The sequence below is a fragment of the Engystomops pustulosus genome, chromosome 5 (genome assembly GCF_040894005.1).
Source record: "Engystomops pustulosus chromosome 5, aEngPut4.maternal, whole genome shotgun sequence".
NCBI lineage: Eukaryota > Metazoa > Chordata > Amphibia > Anura > Leptodactylidae > Engystomops > Engystomops pustulosus.
Window position 1 is genome coordinate 164,860,273 of NC_092415.1, and position 19,136 is coordinate 164,879,408.

The following is a 19,136-nucleotide window of genomic DNA, read 5'->3' on the forward strand; positions in this document are numbered from 1 at the left end:
GCTAACGTCTACAAACATTAACTCAGAGAATAAGCAAACTAAAAGATAAAGCATTCTACAGAGAGAAGATACACTGGACAATCCTGCCTCAATCCTTTTTTTTTTTATCACTCTAGCAGCTCTAAGATGGGTCCAGAGATTCTTTCTCCTCTTAGGCCATATTTATACTGCCTTATGGGGGACGTATATACGGCCGATAAACGTCCCCCATGGACAGCAATGGGCGCACGGCACCCAACTGGAGCAGTACGGACATACCCAATCTTTCTCCGGAATATGCCGCCGCGCGCCATATATTCCTGTGGAGTGGGGCGGGGGTGAGCGTGGCTCTCCCCTTCCTCCTCTCCCCGGAACTGCCATGTCCCCGCCGTGCTACGGTACGGCTGGCAACAGCAGTGTGACTGTAGCCTTATCTGTAGGGGAGGAGATTCACTACTGAGCAGGAGCAAAAGTGCATCCACACTCAACTCAACTAAAAGTATACATCTTTAGAACAGACATTTATAGGACATTGCATAATTTCCCAAAATTCTGATTTGAAAAAAAATATTCAGCACATATTACAGTGAACTAATTGCAACAATTTATTATATATTTTCAGCGTTTGTCCGTTTTATTCTGGCTCCACCAAAATGGTCTCTGACTCGAGACTTTAAGGCTATATTCACACTGACGTATGGGGGACGTATATACGGCCGATATACGTCCCCCATAGACGGCAATGGGCGCATGGCGCCCTACGGGAGCGGTATGGCGCCGCACACGTGCGGCTCCGTACCCGGGAAAAAGATAGGTCCTGTCCTATCTTTATCCGTAGTACGGCGCCGTGCGCCATAACTTCCTATGGAGAGGGGCGGGGGTGAGCTGCGCTCACCTCCTCTCCCCGTGCACTGCCGTTGCCCGCTACGGTACGGGCGGGCGGGCAACGGCAGTGTGAGTGTAGCCTAAGAGTCAGGATGTGGGGGGGTCATTTACTAAGGAATCCTCCTCGCTGTAGGAGTGTACAAACAAAAATAGCAGTTGATCACAGTGTGGGACCGTTCACTGGGTTTTATAGAAGGAACAAATAAGCAGATTATTGGTTATACAAGGGGTATGAAAAGGAATATGCAAAATGGCAAATAATAGATAAATACATTAAATGAAAGATAAAATGTGATATTCAGTGTGAGTCAGTATAAAAGCTCTGTGCTACATTCCCTCATTGAAAAGGGCATTACGAAGCTTCACTAACATTTTCCTAGTAAAGAATTAATGGAGCCTTGTACCTAACAAATCCAGATCGACAATTAGGCAGCTGTCACAAGTCCTATGTCTAACAGAGCCGGCAGTTCAAGGTAATCCGCCTGTTCTCTCTCACCGCAGGAGAAAGATGCAATGATTTCCACCATGCCATTTGCCAGACCTCAAGACATAGGCCCATCTATTGCTATTGTCACAAAGGTGAATCACATCCAAGACCAGTTACTGAAGAAACACGACATTGAGCTCTACATGCATCTCAATAGGCTGGAAATTGCTCCTCAAATCTATGGACTGTAAGTAGAAAAAACATTGCTGATGGTTTTGCAGGTTTGGAGCAATTTTGTATCATGCTAGACTTTATCATTTTATTATATGTGATTGTTCTTGGTGAAGTTTTAACTTTTTTTTTCCCCTTCATATTGTCCTTCCTGTGTTTTCAAACTTTCTATAAATTCTAATTTCTAAATTCCCTGTTTTTTCTAAGCTGCTTATTACTGGATTAATGGTCACCATTTGATGGTTAGGCTGACTCTCTAGACAGTGCAGCGATTATGATACCCTCCTGGCCATCACAGACGTTTATCTCCTGCCATATACATGACAGCAGGAAACCTTTATTGTGTATTGAATTTTGCATTGAGTTTTTGCATTTCCCTTTTTAAGACCCATAACTTTATATATTTTTTAACTTCATGACGAACCCCCACTCAGTTACGGGGGGGGGGGGGGGGGGGGAGGATACACTTACACTAGAGAGTCCTGCCATTTACAACGTAAAGCCCCTCCCACCTCTGGTGTCTCCCAAGTGCTCTCAGCACCCAGGCAAAACACTGCCAACACCCACTCTCTATTCCAAGCTAAGAAGGCCATACACACCTTATCCACACAGACAACGCACTCTGGTAATCACTAAGTATACTATGTTATAGGAACCTGGTAAGGTAAAACTCCTCGGAAACTCTAAGGCTACTATCAAAGACTTATTAAGGTGAAACTTTGATATCCATGGAAGTACAATGCACTCATAAAAATTTAAGTTTGTCAGGTTAAAAAAAAATATATTACAAACAAAATACATACAATATATACAAAGCGTTACGAAAATAAAATGGGATAATAGAATCAAAATTATCTGACTATGGAATAGTTAGAATTAATTTGGCAGGGGAATGCACCAAAATACATTCAGGCAGCCTTCCAGTGATGATGGATTTCCCAAGACTGACAAGGAGGTCCCCTGGATTCACTAATTTAAATCCAGTGGGTTTTTGGCCCTCACCCCCTGACTGTAATGTCACTGAGAGGGGGAGTTCTGCATTAACCCCTCCCTTCAGAAAGGTACACTCTGTAGATGATTTTGATTAAAACCCCTTAACTTTTTATCAGAAGATGTCACAGCCGTGCAATTACCTCCAATCTTCCGTGTACCTCGCTATTGTCATAAGATTATATAATAAAGTGCGATGATAAATTGTCAGTCCACTTTATACCACTCAACCAGGTACTAATCCAGGCCCGACAACCTCGTTTCTTCTTCCAGAGACAAAACTTACTTTAAAGGATTTCAGGCCAAGAGACCCCAGACACTGACAATGGTATAGTTGGGCACTGTTATAGTTGTTATAGAACATCCTTCAAGGTCAGATCATTGCATACAGAAATACATATTCTATATATACCTACACTCACCACCTCATCCCATACTAAACTTGGGGTGGCTAGGTTTAAAATCAGTGGTGTTCTGCAATTTGACCCAGTTTCTACCCAGCTGGGTTCCTGAAATTGAGGAAATGGCACCCCAAACCCCTCAAGCTTCTCCTGACATTCTTCAGGTCAAATTTGACAGGGCTCTGTTTAGACTCATAATGTTCTAGGGTTATTTTGTTGAATTGGAAGCCTCCTAAGCGCCCTGTGACATTAGCCAAATGGATCTCGCTGATTAATGTGGAACTTCCGTTTTTTATAAACTCACTTACACTGCTAGAGGTACTCTGGATCGTTTCTCTTCGATCTGGGATGTGTTGGTTGCAGCCCAGAATGTTTCGTGTGTGGAGATGGAATATCTCCATGTCATGTGTTAATGGTTGGGTGAATGTGTGTTCTCCGCCTTGTGGAGGGGACGCCCTTTGTGGGGACAACTATCTCTCTGTTTTTGCATCACTGGCTGATGTCATTTTCCTATGTTGATATTTTGTGCTAATTGCCCATCTTCCATGATTGATTCCATGAGGTGGATGTTTACCTTTGTACACTGTTGTATTCTTAATAAAATGTTTCATAAAAAAAAAAGTATTTTAAAAACCTTCTCCTGTAAATGAGGACTCATAATCATTAGTTGTGTCCGAGTTATGGGAGAAATAACATTTTCCAATAACTTTTCTATCCTTTGATCCCTTGCTCGGGAGATGTGCCTGGAAGAGGTGTCAGTGCTCACTCTCTGTAAAACAGGCTTCTCTGCAGCCTTTGACACACAGGGACCTCCCGGGGTTGTCGGGCACCACATGAGCATTTTCTTTCTGGCAGATTCTGTTTGGGTTCTAAAGTGTAATTAACATTTATACAACAAAAATAAAAAATGTATCCCATCCTGGAAAATGTATTTGCATGTCCCTCACAATTCCCCATTGTAGCGTCAATGACTGTCTACACATGGCTGCAAGGCGCCCTTAACCCCTTAAAGCCGAAGCCACTTTTCACCTTCCTGAGACTACCCATTTTTTTCAAACCTGACATGTCGCTATAAGTGGTTATAACTTCGGAACGTTTTACATATCCAAGTGATTTTGAAATTGTTTTCTCGTGACACTTTGTACTTCATGAGGAATGAACTGTTCTTCAACTTCACAGGTTGCTACACTATCTTCCCCTCCCCTATGTTACCTCATCTAACTGCCCCAGAATAAGTTTAAGCACATAGTGGGAGGGGAAACATGCACACTGTAACAGCCTGTGAAGCTGCAGCATCGAGGAGCTCATTTTAAAAGTTGATTTTAGAAGGAAGGAGGCCATAGATAGCAAATCCATGATCACTGTCAGGTTGTCTGGATCTATGTGTAATTGATTAAGTTCTTGAATTTAATGGTAGATTTAGTTTGACAAACGGTCTAGGGTAATTGAAGACTTAAAGAGGACCAGTCACCTATAAAAATGGCAATCAAAGCTGCTTACTAAAGTAAGCATCTCCTAGTGCTAAAACAAACGCAGCAGTGTTACAATGCTAGCGTTATCGAAAACCTCCGATAATACTAACAAACTCTGCCACTATCAAAGCAGTCCGGCATATTCATGAGAGGGGAGGGGGGCGGTCCGAGGCGCTACCTCTACCTTGGACCGCCACACTCACTCCCCAGTCACCGCCCCTAATCACACCCCAAACCCGCCCCCTTATGAATACGCCGGACCACTTTGATAAAGGTCCGGCGTTTCTAGTGTACAGCGGAGCAGTGTTAGTTAGCGTTATCGGAGGATTGTCACACTGCTGCGTTTGTTTTAGTTCTAGGAGTTGCTTACTTTAGTAAGCATTATTCTACTCCCTGGTAGTATGAAGTAATTTTGGGGTCGATGTCCATCTCTCTGATAGTCTACAGTAATGGAATTTATGTATTATGTAGTTTAAGGCTATTAGCATAGTTAATGTATGAATAAATATGTTGACCTTTTTTGCTTATCATGAATCATATTGGATTTTCCCTATATGAGTGATTATCAGAGATCTTAGAATATTTTTTTTATTATTTTTACACTTCCTTACAGCACTTGTGCAGTTCCACCTTATGTGGACACAAGCAGCAGACAATCAGACCTTCTCTAGATAATCAGATTTTACAAGTTTTTTTCAGATTAACCATTACTTTTGACTTCCTGTGCATGAGCTGCACTCTTATATATAGAACATATTTAAAGATAAAACATAACTGCAATATTTAAAGCAAAACAGGAAGGAATGGTATATGTCTAATGGGCCTGGGAATTCACACTGTAAAATAACCTGAGTTGTTCAGGTTATATGCCAGGATGATTTATTACCAGGTCTTCAGTGCTCCTTAATGGATATTATTGATGAACAATAAGTCTGCTATTAATAGAGAGAACTTATAGCAAGGAGGCTTCAGATATTTCCGTAGCATTGGCCTTAGGGAAGTTTTCATCCGGTTTTAAGGCCAACAGAAGGTGGGGAAAGTGTAGTCCCACAACTGTGCAATGCTGATAGACCTCCTAGGAAATAGTAGATGCCCATTTGACCTGTAAATTCTGCTTACATGTACAGTAATGCATACTGAGAGACAAGGTACAAATTCATATTTAAAGAGGTTATTTGCCTTTTATATTATGTTTATGAATATATCATATCCTTCTGTTACTGGGCCATGGCTGATCTTTGGTAATACCGTAATAATCTCTAAATAAAATAATTCTTTTTTTGCCTTCTACATGAGCCGAAGAAAGTTTAAAAGGAACCCTATGAGATAAAAATCCTTTAGTTAAACCAGGCTCTTACAACATAATATGTTTTAAGGACAAGCAAAGAAAACTCAATTTGCATCTGATGTACAAATCTGATTTTTTTTTTTAATCACTAATCAATAGCTCTTGGGATATAGAAAAACGTTGCCTATTATCTTGATTACCTATGTCCAACAGTTTCTTTGATATCCTCCTTGGTTTGGCTTATTCCTAAAGTAGCTGCTTCACCTGACTAAACTGATAAGAACTGTCATACCGTCTTGTAAACAAAACCGACTCATAGGTAGGGAGGGCTCCTACTCTATGCTCTGTCTGGAGGGAGGATGCTCTCAGTGTGTAGCTGAGAGTGCTCAGATCTGTGGAGATCTGGCTCCTACACAGAATAGTGAAGGAAAATGTCACCACTGTTTCCTATCAGTTCCTTCATCCAAGCCTGTGATTTTACAGAACTTTGGGGCAGATTTACTTACCCGGTCCGTTCGCTATCCAGCGGCGCGTTCTCTGCGGTGGATTCGGGTCCGGACCGGATTCATCAAGGTAGTTCCTCCGCCGTCCAGCAGGTGGCGCTGCTGTGCTGAAAAGCATCTGAACGCATTCAAGTTCACCGAGCCGGACCAAGTGAAGGTAAGCGCGTCCCAAGCAACACTTTTATTGTTTTAAATGCGGCGGGTTTTTCCGAATCCGTCGGGTTTTCGCTCGCCCCCTCCCGATTTCCGTCGCGTGCATGCCGCCGTTGCGCCACAATCCGATCGCGTGCGCCAAAATCCCGGGGCAATACAGGGAAAATCGGTGCAAATCGGAAATATTCGGGTAACACGTTGGGAAAACGCTTGCACCTCAAGCTGTGCTTACACAGCACAGACTATAAACTTCATGTAACTATTTCACTGCTGGTTTCTGCTATTTTTTACATTCTTCATGCTTCTCTATGTAATGGAAGTTTTATGGCTAGTCTCTATATACATTCTGTATGTAATGTTCAGTGGATTTACTTATAGGAAACTCAATGGATTTAATGCTAAATTACCTAATGAAAAAATACAACATGGGAACTGTGGGCAGACTAAATTTTACTCAGCCTCCGGACAAATACAGGAATCAGTTAGTCTTCTGAACAGAAAATGCTATAATTCTTGAAAGAAATGGGCATGCAACACAATACGGGCATATTGGGGGAATCACATATTTGGAAAAAAAAGACATTATATCATCAGAGTTGCACTTTAAAGAGCACCTGGTTTTTTTCTAGTTTAAAAAAAAAGTGAGTCCCATTAAAATTAAATCTTAATGACCCTCACAGCAAGAGTCAAGTCCAATCTTTATGCCTTTTACCATACTATCACAATGTATAAGGTTAGAAAAAAAAAATGCTGGTCCAACAGATCTATTCTGTAAATCATTCAGTGCAGATCCATGGATGCTCCAGAGATGTTCCAGCAATGCTGCTCAGTCCTTTTATAGAGCTACTGGTGATAATGTACAGTGTGCTGTAGGTAAGGTAAGGTTTAATAATAGACATGCACATTTTCTGTGTAAGTAAAGGACTGGTGAATTTATCTCTGTCTGGCTCGTACATTTAGTTTTTTTTATTCTTTAAATTATGTCCCTACCCAAGTTTTCATTATACTAATGTTTCAGCCACAATTTATGTGGTAAACAGTCAATTACAAAAATCTCACAGGTTGTCTTGAATAATACTGCTGCTGGGCTACATCTGACAATGTGTCTTTGAACAAAATGATAGAAGCACTTATAGGGGTGTTCCCATTTTGGGAAATTCACGTTATCCTTTGTATAGTGAAAAATGATACAATTTTCCTGTATACTTTCTTGATCAATTCCTTGTGGTTTTCTAGATCTCTGCTTGCTGTTCATCTATAGAAAGAATTAATGTTTACTTCCAGTGGACAGAAATCAGATCATAGTGACACAGGGGCACAGATCATCAGTATCCTAGAGAATAATCAGAGCTGTGGGTTATAATTAACCGTGCACCTGTGTGACCATGGTCAGATTTCTGTCCTCTGGTAGTAAACATAGACGCTTTCTAGAGCAGGACAGCAAGCAGAGATCTATAAAACCCTGAGGAATTGATACAGAAAGTATATGGAAAAATTGTATAATTTTTCACAATGCAAACAATAACATTTATTTGCTGATATGGAACACCCCTTTAAAGCTCTTTTACTGGTAAGTGGTTGGCCACTACTAAGAACCATTACCAGGGTGTACATATTGCACTTACCCCGGTAAAGTTTGCCTGTAGGGGGTGGCAAGTCACATGACCCACCAGCAGCAGAACTTGGAAATTTTATAGACCACTGTGTTTTGGCTTCTGGAGGATTGAGAGGGCCAAGCAGGCATTACTGTATACACGCCCCCTGCAAGATAACCCTTCCATATCTTTAGTTGGAGTGGCACATGGATGTCCTTGGCATGCTCCTCCAACCATTAATAGAGTGGTTATCATGAAGTGATCATACAGTAGGACACTAGACGTCACAGGAACTCCTGAGTCCTACTGTCTGGGGGTTACATGATCCACGTCAAACGGTTAAACATTAACAGGGGGGTGTATTATGAATGACCTTATTAGGGTCTTGTACTTATCTTATTAAAGTTTCTTATTAGTGCTCAAATCCTTTGAAAAATGGATGCTTTACTCCCTTTGTTTAGGTTATGTTTTTTAATAAAAAAGATGTAATCTTAAACATATGGAATAATGGATACCATTAAAGTATCATATCCATCTATCTTTTACACGTGTTATTATTTCCGTCACGATAACATTATCTTAGCAGAAGTTTGACAAATGGTTGACAATGGAAACAATCCTAAAAATGCATTGTAGTTGATAATAAATTGAACAAGTCTATTTTATTTCTGTATCTATATTTTATTTAATGTAAAATAAGTACAATGAAAAAAAATAGTCACTACCCCATCTTTTTTCTATGTGAACTTCTGCTTATTCTGCATGAATTTGTTTGAATAATATTAGTCTGTTTGCTGCCCCTTTAAGTAGCCCTTTGCTGTATTTCTGTAATAATATAAATAGTGGTTACCTCTGAGTACAATATGTATAGGATCTAGACATTTTTTCCTGTGACATGCAAATAAACCTCATTTTAATTATCATCTCTTTGCTCTAGGCAGAGTGCACTCTACAATTTAAATAATTTACAAAATATGAACTTACAAAAAATACATGTAATTATCCAAAAAGAATAGTATATAATTCTGCACTAATTTGTGTATTTTACAGACTACTCCTGATTTAATGCTCCAATCAAATTAATAGCCAATCTTGAATTTGATTGGAATCAGCGATAGTTTACCATCTCTTGTTATATGACTCTGCTGTATGCCTGGAATATAGAATGAGTTATTAGAGAGAGCACCTAATTCCATCTAGTAAATTACAGATTGTATTCTGCTTGCTATGTCCACATGTGCAGAGACTTCTTACTCAATCAGGTTTATTCTTTTTTTCAGCATTTATTTTTTAATTCATCTTATTTTACATTTGTTTTTCTAATTTGTCATTATGATCATTTTTGCAATATATATTTGATATGTTAAATCTGAAATGCATTACCCAATACGTTTGACATTTTCGGAACACTAACAAGAATTGTATTTTTTTTTAAATGCATATATTACAGTTTTTACTGAATATTTCATCATAACATTACTATTGGACTTCATCAGGGTATTACATACAATTTTTACATAAAATTTGCAAGGTATATCGTTTTGAAAAGATCTCCTATATAAGGACATCTAGTGGTCATAGAAAATGTAACAGGAATAGTTGCAGACTGGTTACACCTAAAACATTTCATATTACAGCCTATAGCAATGTTACTGGAATATTATATTTCATTGTCACAAATGAGCAAAAGACTAGAGAAAGAGTGAAAGGAGTTCCTTGGTTGAGGCATAAACAAACAGGTGAAAGAAAGTCAGATGACAAGATTACCTCCTTTTTATCTGTTATTTCAATTTTTAAACTCCTTTGAGTTACAGGGGCATTCTCTTATATTTTTTTGCATATTTCAAGTGTAGGTCTTAAAGGGATTGTACCAGCTATTTAAGTAAACACCCATCCCCTGTATCGGTGAAACAAAGCTGATTGGTGATGGTCCTCCTGCTAGGACCCACATTGATTGTGAGTACAGGACCCCCAGCAATCGAAGCGGCATTGAGTTGTATGGTAGTGTTGAAATTGCCAGGTACAGTTATCAGTTATTTCACAGTCAATGGTAGATAGTCAGTGCTCTGTTTGGCAATAGCTGACATTCCCTTACAATTGACTTGAGCAGCAGGATGTACGCTCGCCTCTTCATTGGGAGGGTCCAAATCTGATTGGTTGCCTGATTATCAGAGGCTTAGAGTACACGACTGTGTGAAAATATGCAGTATATATTGGAAAACCCAATAGCACATGACACATTGTTTTGTGTCTACCAAATATCATTAGAAGACCCCGTTACAATTTATTTATGCTTTTATTTTTATTTATGGATTTTTTTAAAGTAGGGTTAAAATAGAAATAGAACCAGAGATTGTTAAAGTTATAGTCACGAGTCAGATTTTCATATATATAGTCCCGGGGGTGTGTGTGTTCTTCTCTTAAAATGACACCAGAATTGTGCCACAGCTTAGAAAATATAGCCATTTGAAGTATGTCCTCCAGCCTGTCAGCTAAAGAACTAACCATTAGACCCGGTCTTATTTTCAGAGAAACCTGGTATAATATGCCCCTAATCTAACATGATCTTCCATGATAAGGTTGTCTTTATGTATTCCAACAGTGGTGGCTAAAAGTATTGCCACCCCTGAAATTCTGTCAGATAACACTCAGTTTTTTCCAAGAAATTATTGATATCAGAAATTCTTTGGTATTGACATCTTCTTTTAATTTGTCTTCAATGGAAAACCACAAAAAGAATTGTCAAAAAAACAAATTGGATATAATTCCACACCAAACATAAAAAAGGGGGTGGGCAAAAGTATTGGCACGGTGATGCTCTAATTTGTGTAATTAACAGCACCTGGAACTTACCTGTGGCACCTAACAGTTGGTGGCAATAACTAAATCACACCTGCAGCCAGTTGAAATGGATTAAAGTTGACACAACCTCTGTCCCGTGTCCTTGTGTGTACCACATTGAGCATGGAGAAAAGAAAGAAGACCAAAGAACTGTCTGAGGACTTGAGAATCAAAATTGTGAGGAAGCATGAGCAATCTCAAGGCTACAAGTCCATCTCCAAAGGCCTGAATGTTCCTGTGTTTACCGTGCGCAGAGTCATCGAGAAGTGTAAAGCCCCTGGCACTGTGTAACCTCCCTAGATGAAGAAGTTTAAGCCCATGACACTGTGGCACCTCCCTAGATGTGGACGGAAAAGAAAAAGTGACGAGAGATTTCAACGCAAGATTGTGAGGATGGTGGATACATCCAAACAAGTTCAAGCTGCCCTGCAGTCCAAGGGTACAACAGTGTTATCCCGTACTATCCGACGGCATCTGAATGAAAAGGGACTGTATGGTAAGATACCCTGGAAGACCCCACTTCTTCCACAGAAACATAAAAAAGCCAGACTGGAGTTTGCCAAAACTTACCTGAAAAAGACTTAAATGTTTTGGAAGAATGTTCTCTGGTCAGATGAGACAAAAGTAGAGCTTTTTGGGAAAAGGCATCGACATGGAGTGTACAGGGGGAAAAAAAATAGGCCTTCAAAGAAAAGAACACGGTCCCTACAGTCAAACATGGCGGAGGTTCCCTGATGTTTTGGGGTTGCTTTGCCGCCTCTGGCACTGGACTGCTTGACCATTTGCATGGCATTATGAAGTCTGAAGACTACCAACACATTTTGCAGCGTAATGTAGGGCCCAGTGTGAGAAAGCTGGGTCTCCCTCAGAGGTCATGGGCTTTCTAGCAGTACAATGACTCAAAAAACACTTCAAAAAGTACTAGAAAATGGTTTGAGAGAAAGCCCTGGAGACTTCTAAAGTGGACAGGAGTGAGTCCAGACCTGAATCCCATAGAACACGTGTGGAGAGATCTCACAATGGCAGTTTGGAGAAGGCGCCTTCACATCTCAGGACCTAGAGCAGTTTGCCAAAGAAGAATGGTCTAAAATTCCAGCAGAGCAGTGTAAGAAACTCATTGATGGTTACCAGAAGCAGTTGTTCGCAGTTATTTTGCCTAAAGGTTGTGCTACCGAGTATTAGGCTAAGGGTGACAATACTTTTGTCCGGCCAATTTTTGGAGTTTTGCGTAAAATGATCAATAATTTGATGATTTTTTTTCATTGCAAGCAAAATAAATGAAGATATTCTTACCAAAGAATTTGTGATTGCGATCATTTTCTGGAAAATTATCTTACAGAATTGCAGGGGTGCCAACACTTTTGGCCACCACTGTATGGTAGTCAGCATTATGCTACTTTTATGATCTTAATGACAATAATTATGGAAGCTATAGCTCTACTACATGCATTCTTTCACTAGTTTTTTTGTTCAGCCACTGAATTATCTACGGTGTATGGAGGATTGTGATATTTTCTTTTATTTTAACCTATAACTATTTAAGTTTTAAAAAGTGCAAGTACCCAATATCACATTGATCATCTGATATTATTAATGAGCTTTCTTCTGAAGAATAATGCTTCCTGTGACCAGGCGACCTCCAGTCTGAATTGCTAGACAGCAAATAGTCGTAATGTGTTTGAATATATTCTTTGGACTGTGGCCTAAAAACGATTGACCTCAAATGTAATAATGATGTATCAGCCCCAGTAAAAGTATGATTGACTGTTTCACTGCTGGCATTGTTCTCAAAGGGAAACTGAACTTGAACAAAGATGGCTTTGAACTTTATTCCTTATATCATACTGCCATGTTGTCGTACAATTAGTTTTTGGGGCTTCTGTATACATTGACTGCTTAAAGTCACTACCAGTATGTTGTCAAGCATCTTAGCATGTTTCATAAAATTTATCTTTAACCTCTTAACATTCTACGTCTGATGTAACCAACACTAAGTGCTGTAACTTGGCACTCAGCTGAGCCGTCATTGCCATACAAAGGGTGTCAGCTCCTCTAACAGCTGACACACTGGTGTTTAACACTTTAAATTCTGCGATCAGCGCGACCACAGCATTTATCTTGCCTGACAGGGGTCTTTCCCCTATGTTCACCCCAATCTCTGCGCCACCCCCCCCCCCCTCCCGGGCCATCTTTGGTCTTGCTTGTAAGATCCCATCTGTGACGGGAGCATAAAGGAACAGTGTGCATAGGCTGACACAGCTAATACCCTGCAATACATCAATATCAAACAGTCTGGTGCATGATCTCAGTCACAGCAAAGGGAACAAGAGAGCTTGACTTAAGTACTGTCCACCTCCATGGCTTTATACAACCAAAATAAAATTGGTGTCTTTCCCTTTCTTTATAAGGATGCACAACAGGGGTCACCAAGGCTATATAGCCTTCCAAATTTACTAACTAGTATATACAGTGCGTATAGTTATTCCTTAGGATATTTGTAGTTTCTGCATTATAGCAGTTTCTGCCACTTTCTTATGTACATCTTCTTTCAGTTCCTCCCAATTTTCCATTTAATAAATAAAATTCTGTATATCTATAAAATATGTCCTTACCTTGTGATGTGCCACTATTCATCCTGAGATTTAATGAATAAATTACTAGTCACTAGTTGAGGAGGAGTGCCCTCTGCATATATTATAACTAGATATATTATTACTGATAATGAAGTTATAATTTCATGGGGTCATGATTCTGTTGAACATACTTTTCTAAATAGTAGAGAATTTCAGGTAAAATCGCTACAAAGTGAAACTATGTAAATTTACTGTAAGAACCATTTATAGTCTCTATGGCCATGGCACCAGCTTTCTGCTTTCCCATTCCTCACGATGTGTATCTATTGACATGTACAAAACATTAGAAAGTCCAGAAGCACCAAAGCAATAGCAAAAAACTTTGAGGGTGCAAACCCCAAAACTGTTCTTGACACACCAGGCAAATGTACTCCAAAAATGTGATTGCACTCCAAATTCAATGTGAAAAATATGGATGGGTCCATTATTTACCCAAGTGCTTGAAACATTGCACTTGGGTAAATAAAGCACCCATCCATTTTTTCACATTGAATTTGGAGTGCAGTCTCATTTTTTTGGAGTATATTGACATGTACACATACATACATGTAGCTGAATGTTGCATAATATGATATGAATTCTATACATGATGTTAAAGGTTACATTTATGTCTGCTACATCTGCTTGCATACTTTAAGGCAGCAGCACAAGTTACAGAGGCTGAAAAGTGCAGAGGACCTAAATTACCAGGAATTTGTTCTTGCTAATCTAGAGCCTGAACCCGCCTAATGATAGATGTGGCATTACCTAGAGCATATATCTAAGGCACATGACACCATGAACCAAGAGCCCGATTCGCGTTTTCCCTACGTGTTACCCGAATATTTCCGATTTCCCCTGAATTGCCCCGGGATTTTGGCGCATGCGATCGGATTTTGGCGCATCGGTGCCAGAAATCGGGGGGGCGTGGTCGAAAGAAAACCCGACGGATTCGGAAAAACCGCCGCATTTAAAAAAAGAAAAGTGTCGCGGAGCTTGCACTTACCTTCACCAGGAATAGACGGTGTACTTGAGTGCGTTCCGATGCTCTTCAGTGCAGCAGCGCCACCTGGTGGACATCGGAGGAACTGCTTTAATGAATCCCGGCCGGACCCGAACGCGCCGCTGGATCGCGAATGGACCGGGTAAGTAAATCTGCCCCCATGTTTTATGTATACACCCAGCGTATATGTCGGGATAGCTCCTGAAGGATACACTGAGCGTATTCATTGACTTATAGTGGCAGACGGAGACATAGTTGTTGCCTTCGTCTGATCACTGTACGTCGGATCCGCCAAAAAAGGCTGGATGACGCAGCAAGCTATATTTTTCCATCCTGAATAGAAGCCTATGGAGAGCAGATGTTCCGTATTGCATCCCCTACCCCTAGCCTCACCAAGCATATATGTCACTCAGCAGGAGGTCCATTAGGACTGTCCATTAGGACAGTGACCTCACTGGGGACAAAGCTCATACATCGGCAGCAGCCAAATACCGGCTGCTGCCGATGTACACTCCTCCCTCGACATTTTGGGGGGAGTGGCGGTCCCTGGGAGACATAGTCTACTGTGTATGTGTACAGTGAGATATGGGCAGTAATACCTTTGCTTTGCCATGCTTTGCCGATATTTCCTTACAATGTATGTCAAAAAACATGTTGTGAACCAAGCCTTAATGCTGTTTGGCGAAGAAGCTCCTGTGTGATTGCAGCTTCCAAATAGCATTTGAATTACACAAAAAACTAGATTTAAAAATAGAAAAAAGTTATGTTTCTTAATCTAGTTTTAATAGGTGGAAAAAAAATAAATGGTGATACAGTCACTTTAATATTACTTTGCTAGAAATGTCAGTAAAAATAATTATTAAAAGTAATTAAAACAACAATAATTTGTTATTACTGTATTGTGTATGCTATCTTATAAAAAGAAAGAAAAACATTTTTTTTTTATAGCTGTGATATTTCCTTATCTGGTTTTAATAGGTGCAAAGAAAAATGGTGATACATTCCCTTTAATATTTATTATTTAGAAAGGTTAGTAAAATAAATATTCTATGAAAAATACTTAAAAAATTGTAGGTTTCCCTTTAAAGAAATAAAACATGTACATGTATATCAGTATACAAGTTTCCAAAAGCTTAAATCCAGATATTAATGCCCCATCTGTAATGATGAGAGCAGTGCCAACATCACCATGGCTCATAACACCATGTCTAAACTTTGAAGCACTTTTTTGTGGTGCAATAATCCTAATAACAAAGCAATAAAAGATTATTTGATTGAGAGTTCTAGAAGCAAAGTGGTCTCATCATGGCCCCCACTACCTCTTTACGGGCTAAACAGAAGGGTGTTATTATTCAAGTTTCTCTCCCCTGTTCCCAGTTTCCTCCTGTAGTAAAATATTACAGTGATTACACATCATAAAGCCTATCTGTAATAAAACGCATCAGCTGGCCAAGGTTTTCATCGCTCACTCAATAATCCATTAATACAGCGACGCTGCCCAGGCGTCTTTATAATACCAACTCGGAGGTAATTTTAATCAGCCGCACCAGCTGGTATTTAACAGCAGCTGCTGGAGTCGCCACAAATATACTCAATAGCTGGCATCTTTATTTGCAGTATTTCAAGGGGAGAAGCGATCCCCCTGTGGTTACTGGTGTTTTCTGTGTGTGTCTATATATATATATATATATATATATATATATATATATAATATATATATATATATATATATATATAATATATATATATATAATATATATAATATATATATGAATGATGTCGTGGAAGTTGTTTTAAGATTATAATACTTTTCTCTCTCATTTTAGGTTACAAGGCAATTTCAACAATGTATTTCTCACGGACATATATTCTGAAATGAGTTACTTTATATATGAGATTATTCTTGTACAGAACAATATGTAAAAAATATATATATGTGTATGAAAGAAAACATACTCGTTTATTCCAGCATGTGTCAAGCTGAATAAACTAGTCCGTTTTTGTTCACCTTGAAATCTCGGAGTGCTGCCATTTTCTTTCATTCAATATGTAAGAGGGACTTTGGTCCAAGTCCTGGGAAGTGCACCTGAGTCGAATTAGTTCTATAGTGAGTGCTGTTTTGCAATAGGTCTAATAATACCTAAAAGTATATGTGACGTTGGGCAAAATAAAAAACATTGCCACATTTTAACAATTGTCCCCAAATCTTGATGTACGTTTATTGCAATAATGATGACATTCAATGAAATGTGTAAAGCTCATTCCTTCAAGTTGCAAGGGGTCAGTATCCTGACTTGTGTATGTGGGATTCATGCGTTCCTTACGGACTCATCAAAACGGTGCTAAATAAAAAACTCTTTAATATTTATGTTAAGGGGGTGTCCTCTTTCAGGAAGTTATTAATATTTTTTGTGTAATGAAAAGTTATACAATTTTTCAATATATTTTCTGCATCAATTCCTCACGGTTTACTAGATCTCTGCTTGCTGTCGCTCAATAGGAAGCTTCATTGATTACTTCCCTTGGATAGAAATCTGTCGTGTGATGTCACACAGGTGCACAGCTTGTTATATCACAGAGTGTAATCAGAGCCTTGTGTTACAATGAGCTGTGACAGATTTCTATCCAAGGGAAGTAATCAATGAAGCTTCCTTTTGAATGATTGCAAGCCGAGATCTAGAATACCCAAAGGAATTGCTATAGAAAATGTATTGGAAAATTTGATATATTTGCAGTACACAGACAATATCAATTATTTTCTAGAAGTGGGCAACATCTTTTAATTTGGCGGTCAGTACAGGGAAGCTTACACACTATGAGTTGGGGTAGCTCAGTGTCATATTATTTTCTGCTACCTGAAGGAAGTAAAGGATCTGCATTGGCTACTCTGTATGTAAATGGTCAGTGAAAACACAAGTTCTATACTTAAACTTATACATATACTTATATATATATATACATTCTATGTGTCCAAGATTTCTCACTATATTCATTTACTTTATTATAGGGAGTTCCACCGAAATATTAGGGTTCCCTGGCTTTGTACTGAAAGAAGCTTTGCAAGGGCTACATATTTTCTAGGGAACATAATGTGAGATTAATGCATTCATTCCTCATTATTATTGCTTCATAAGAAACTAAAGTTAATAATGATGAGGCTGAGTAAAACAATAAAAAGCAATAATAAATAATAATATAAATAAACTAAAAAAAAAAAACTAATTCCAAACCCTAATGATGGAATTGCTCATATATTATATTTAGTATCAATTATAAATAATATGTTTCCCTAGTGCAGAATTTTAATAAAATTTACAGGATTCATAAAATACATTAATATAGTATCATCTCGCAATATCAGATCTAAACATTAATAATGATATTACTGCTGTATAATTTATCTGTTTTGAATATGAATAATATTCATAATAATGTAATAGATAATTATAATACATTGCCCCTCTATCATGTTCAGTCGTAAGCGTAAATGCTAATATTTTTCTTATAAGGTAATAAAGAGAATGGACAAGTTTTAACTATTATTAATTTTTTTTTATCATAGCATTTTCATGATTCATTTCTTCTTTGACCATTATGATTCTAGATTTACAAATAAAAACAGGCTAGTATTTTAGTTTTTGCTTCCTCTTTTTTATTTCATGTACATTGCTTCTACATTTCTATTTTTTTAATGTATATAACCCTTTTTTCTTTAAGCATTCCTCTCTTTTGGGACTCATAACCCATAATTCATGTTCATTTACTTGTCATCCATGATGCCTTCATAGTAAGAAAAAACTATGGTAATGTGAGGAGCACTGCAAACACACAAAACAGATGAGGACCCCGTAATGTTGATAACTTTATGGTATCATATTCCAACGCCTGCCATAACGTTCTTAATGAAAGCATCTTGTTATCAACATTCACGTGATCCTTATCTGAATTACTTGTTGGTGATGCCCCGTGCATTTCCCTGGTTTTTGTCTTTTGTCTTACAGCAAATTACCAACATCCAGAGGTCCGTTTGTAACTACAGGTTGTCTGTGAGTCGGGTGTTGTCAAGTAGGGGACCGCCTGTATTTTCAATTGCCATATATACTCCAGTATAAGCCTAGTTTTTCAGCACAAAAATGTGCTGAAAACCCAAGCTCGGCTTATACTCGAGTAAAACAATATATAGGTTTTACCAGTTTTTTGTGGTAAAATTAGGGGCCTCGGCTTATACTTGGGTCGGCTTATATTCGAGTATATACGGTAGATTTGGGCTCTAAGTAAAACTCATAGTTTATGAAATCATCCAGGGATGATGATGCTTCCTAATAGAAGTGAATGCAATGTGAATCCATGCATCGTTCTGGACAGTGAATTTAAAACAAAGATAAAATAGTTGTAACAATGCGGCCACATCTGAACAAGCTATCTTGTATTAAGTGTGTAAAATATTGTCCATTTTATCATTTAAAGATATGAATTAGCTTTCTCAAAATCTAGATCATACCACTCTTCTATGTATGAATATAGTTTAAAAAATACAGGCTGCAGCGCCCAATTCCAGCAGGGGTTAGCGCCATAGCATTCAACGCGCATAACTTTATTTAACTTTTGAGAGTATGTAGTCCATAGGAACCTGTGAATTCCGTGGGATCAAACCAACAAACAGGCCCGTTTCCAAAGGCTCAACACATGTTTGTGTGTGGCTGGCCTTAGGGTGTGTCCAGTAGTGGATTACAATATAGGTTTGGGGGTTAGCCCA

General features: G+C 38.7%; 1 protein-coding gene across 4 annotated transcripts in view; it reads left to right on the top strand.

Annotated features, from left to right (window-relative positions):
* TBC1D5 (TBC1 domain family member 5) overlaps positions 1 to 19,136 on the top strand; it is a 402,345-nt gene that overhangs the window by 264,785 nt on the left and 118,424 nt on the right. For all 4 annotated transcript variants that reach the window (XM_072153665.1, XM_072153667.1, XM_072153666.1 and 1 more), the window contains one exon: positions 1,366 to 1,538. In XM_072153665.1, the coding sequence (XP_072009766.1) occupies positions 1,366 to 1,538 (173 nt within the window). The remainder of the gene's footprint in view (positions 1 to 1,365; positions 1,539 to 19,136) is intronic.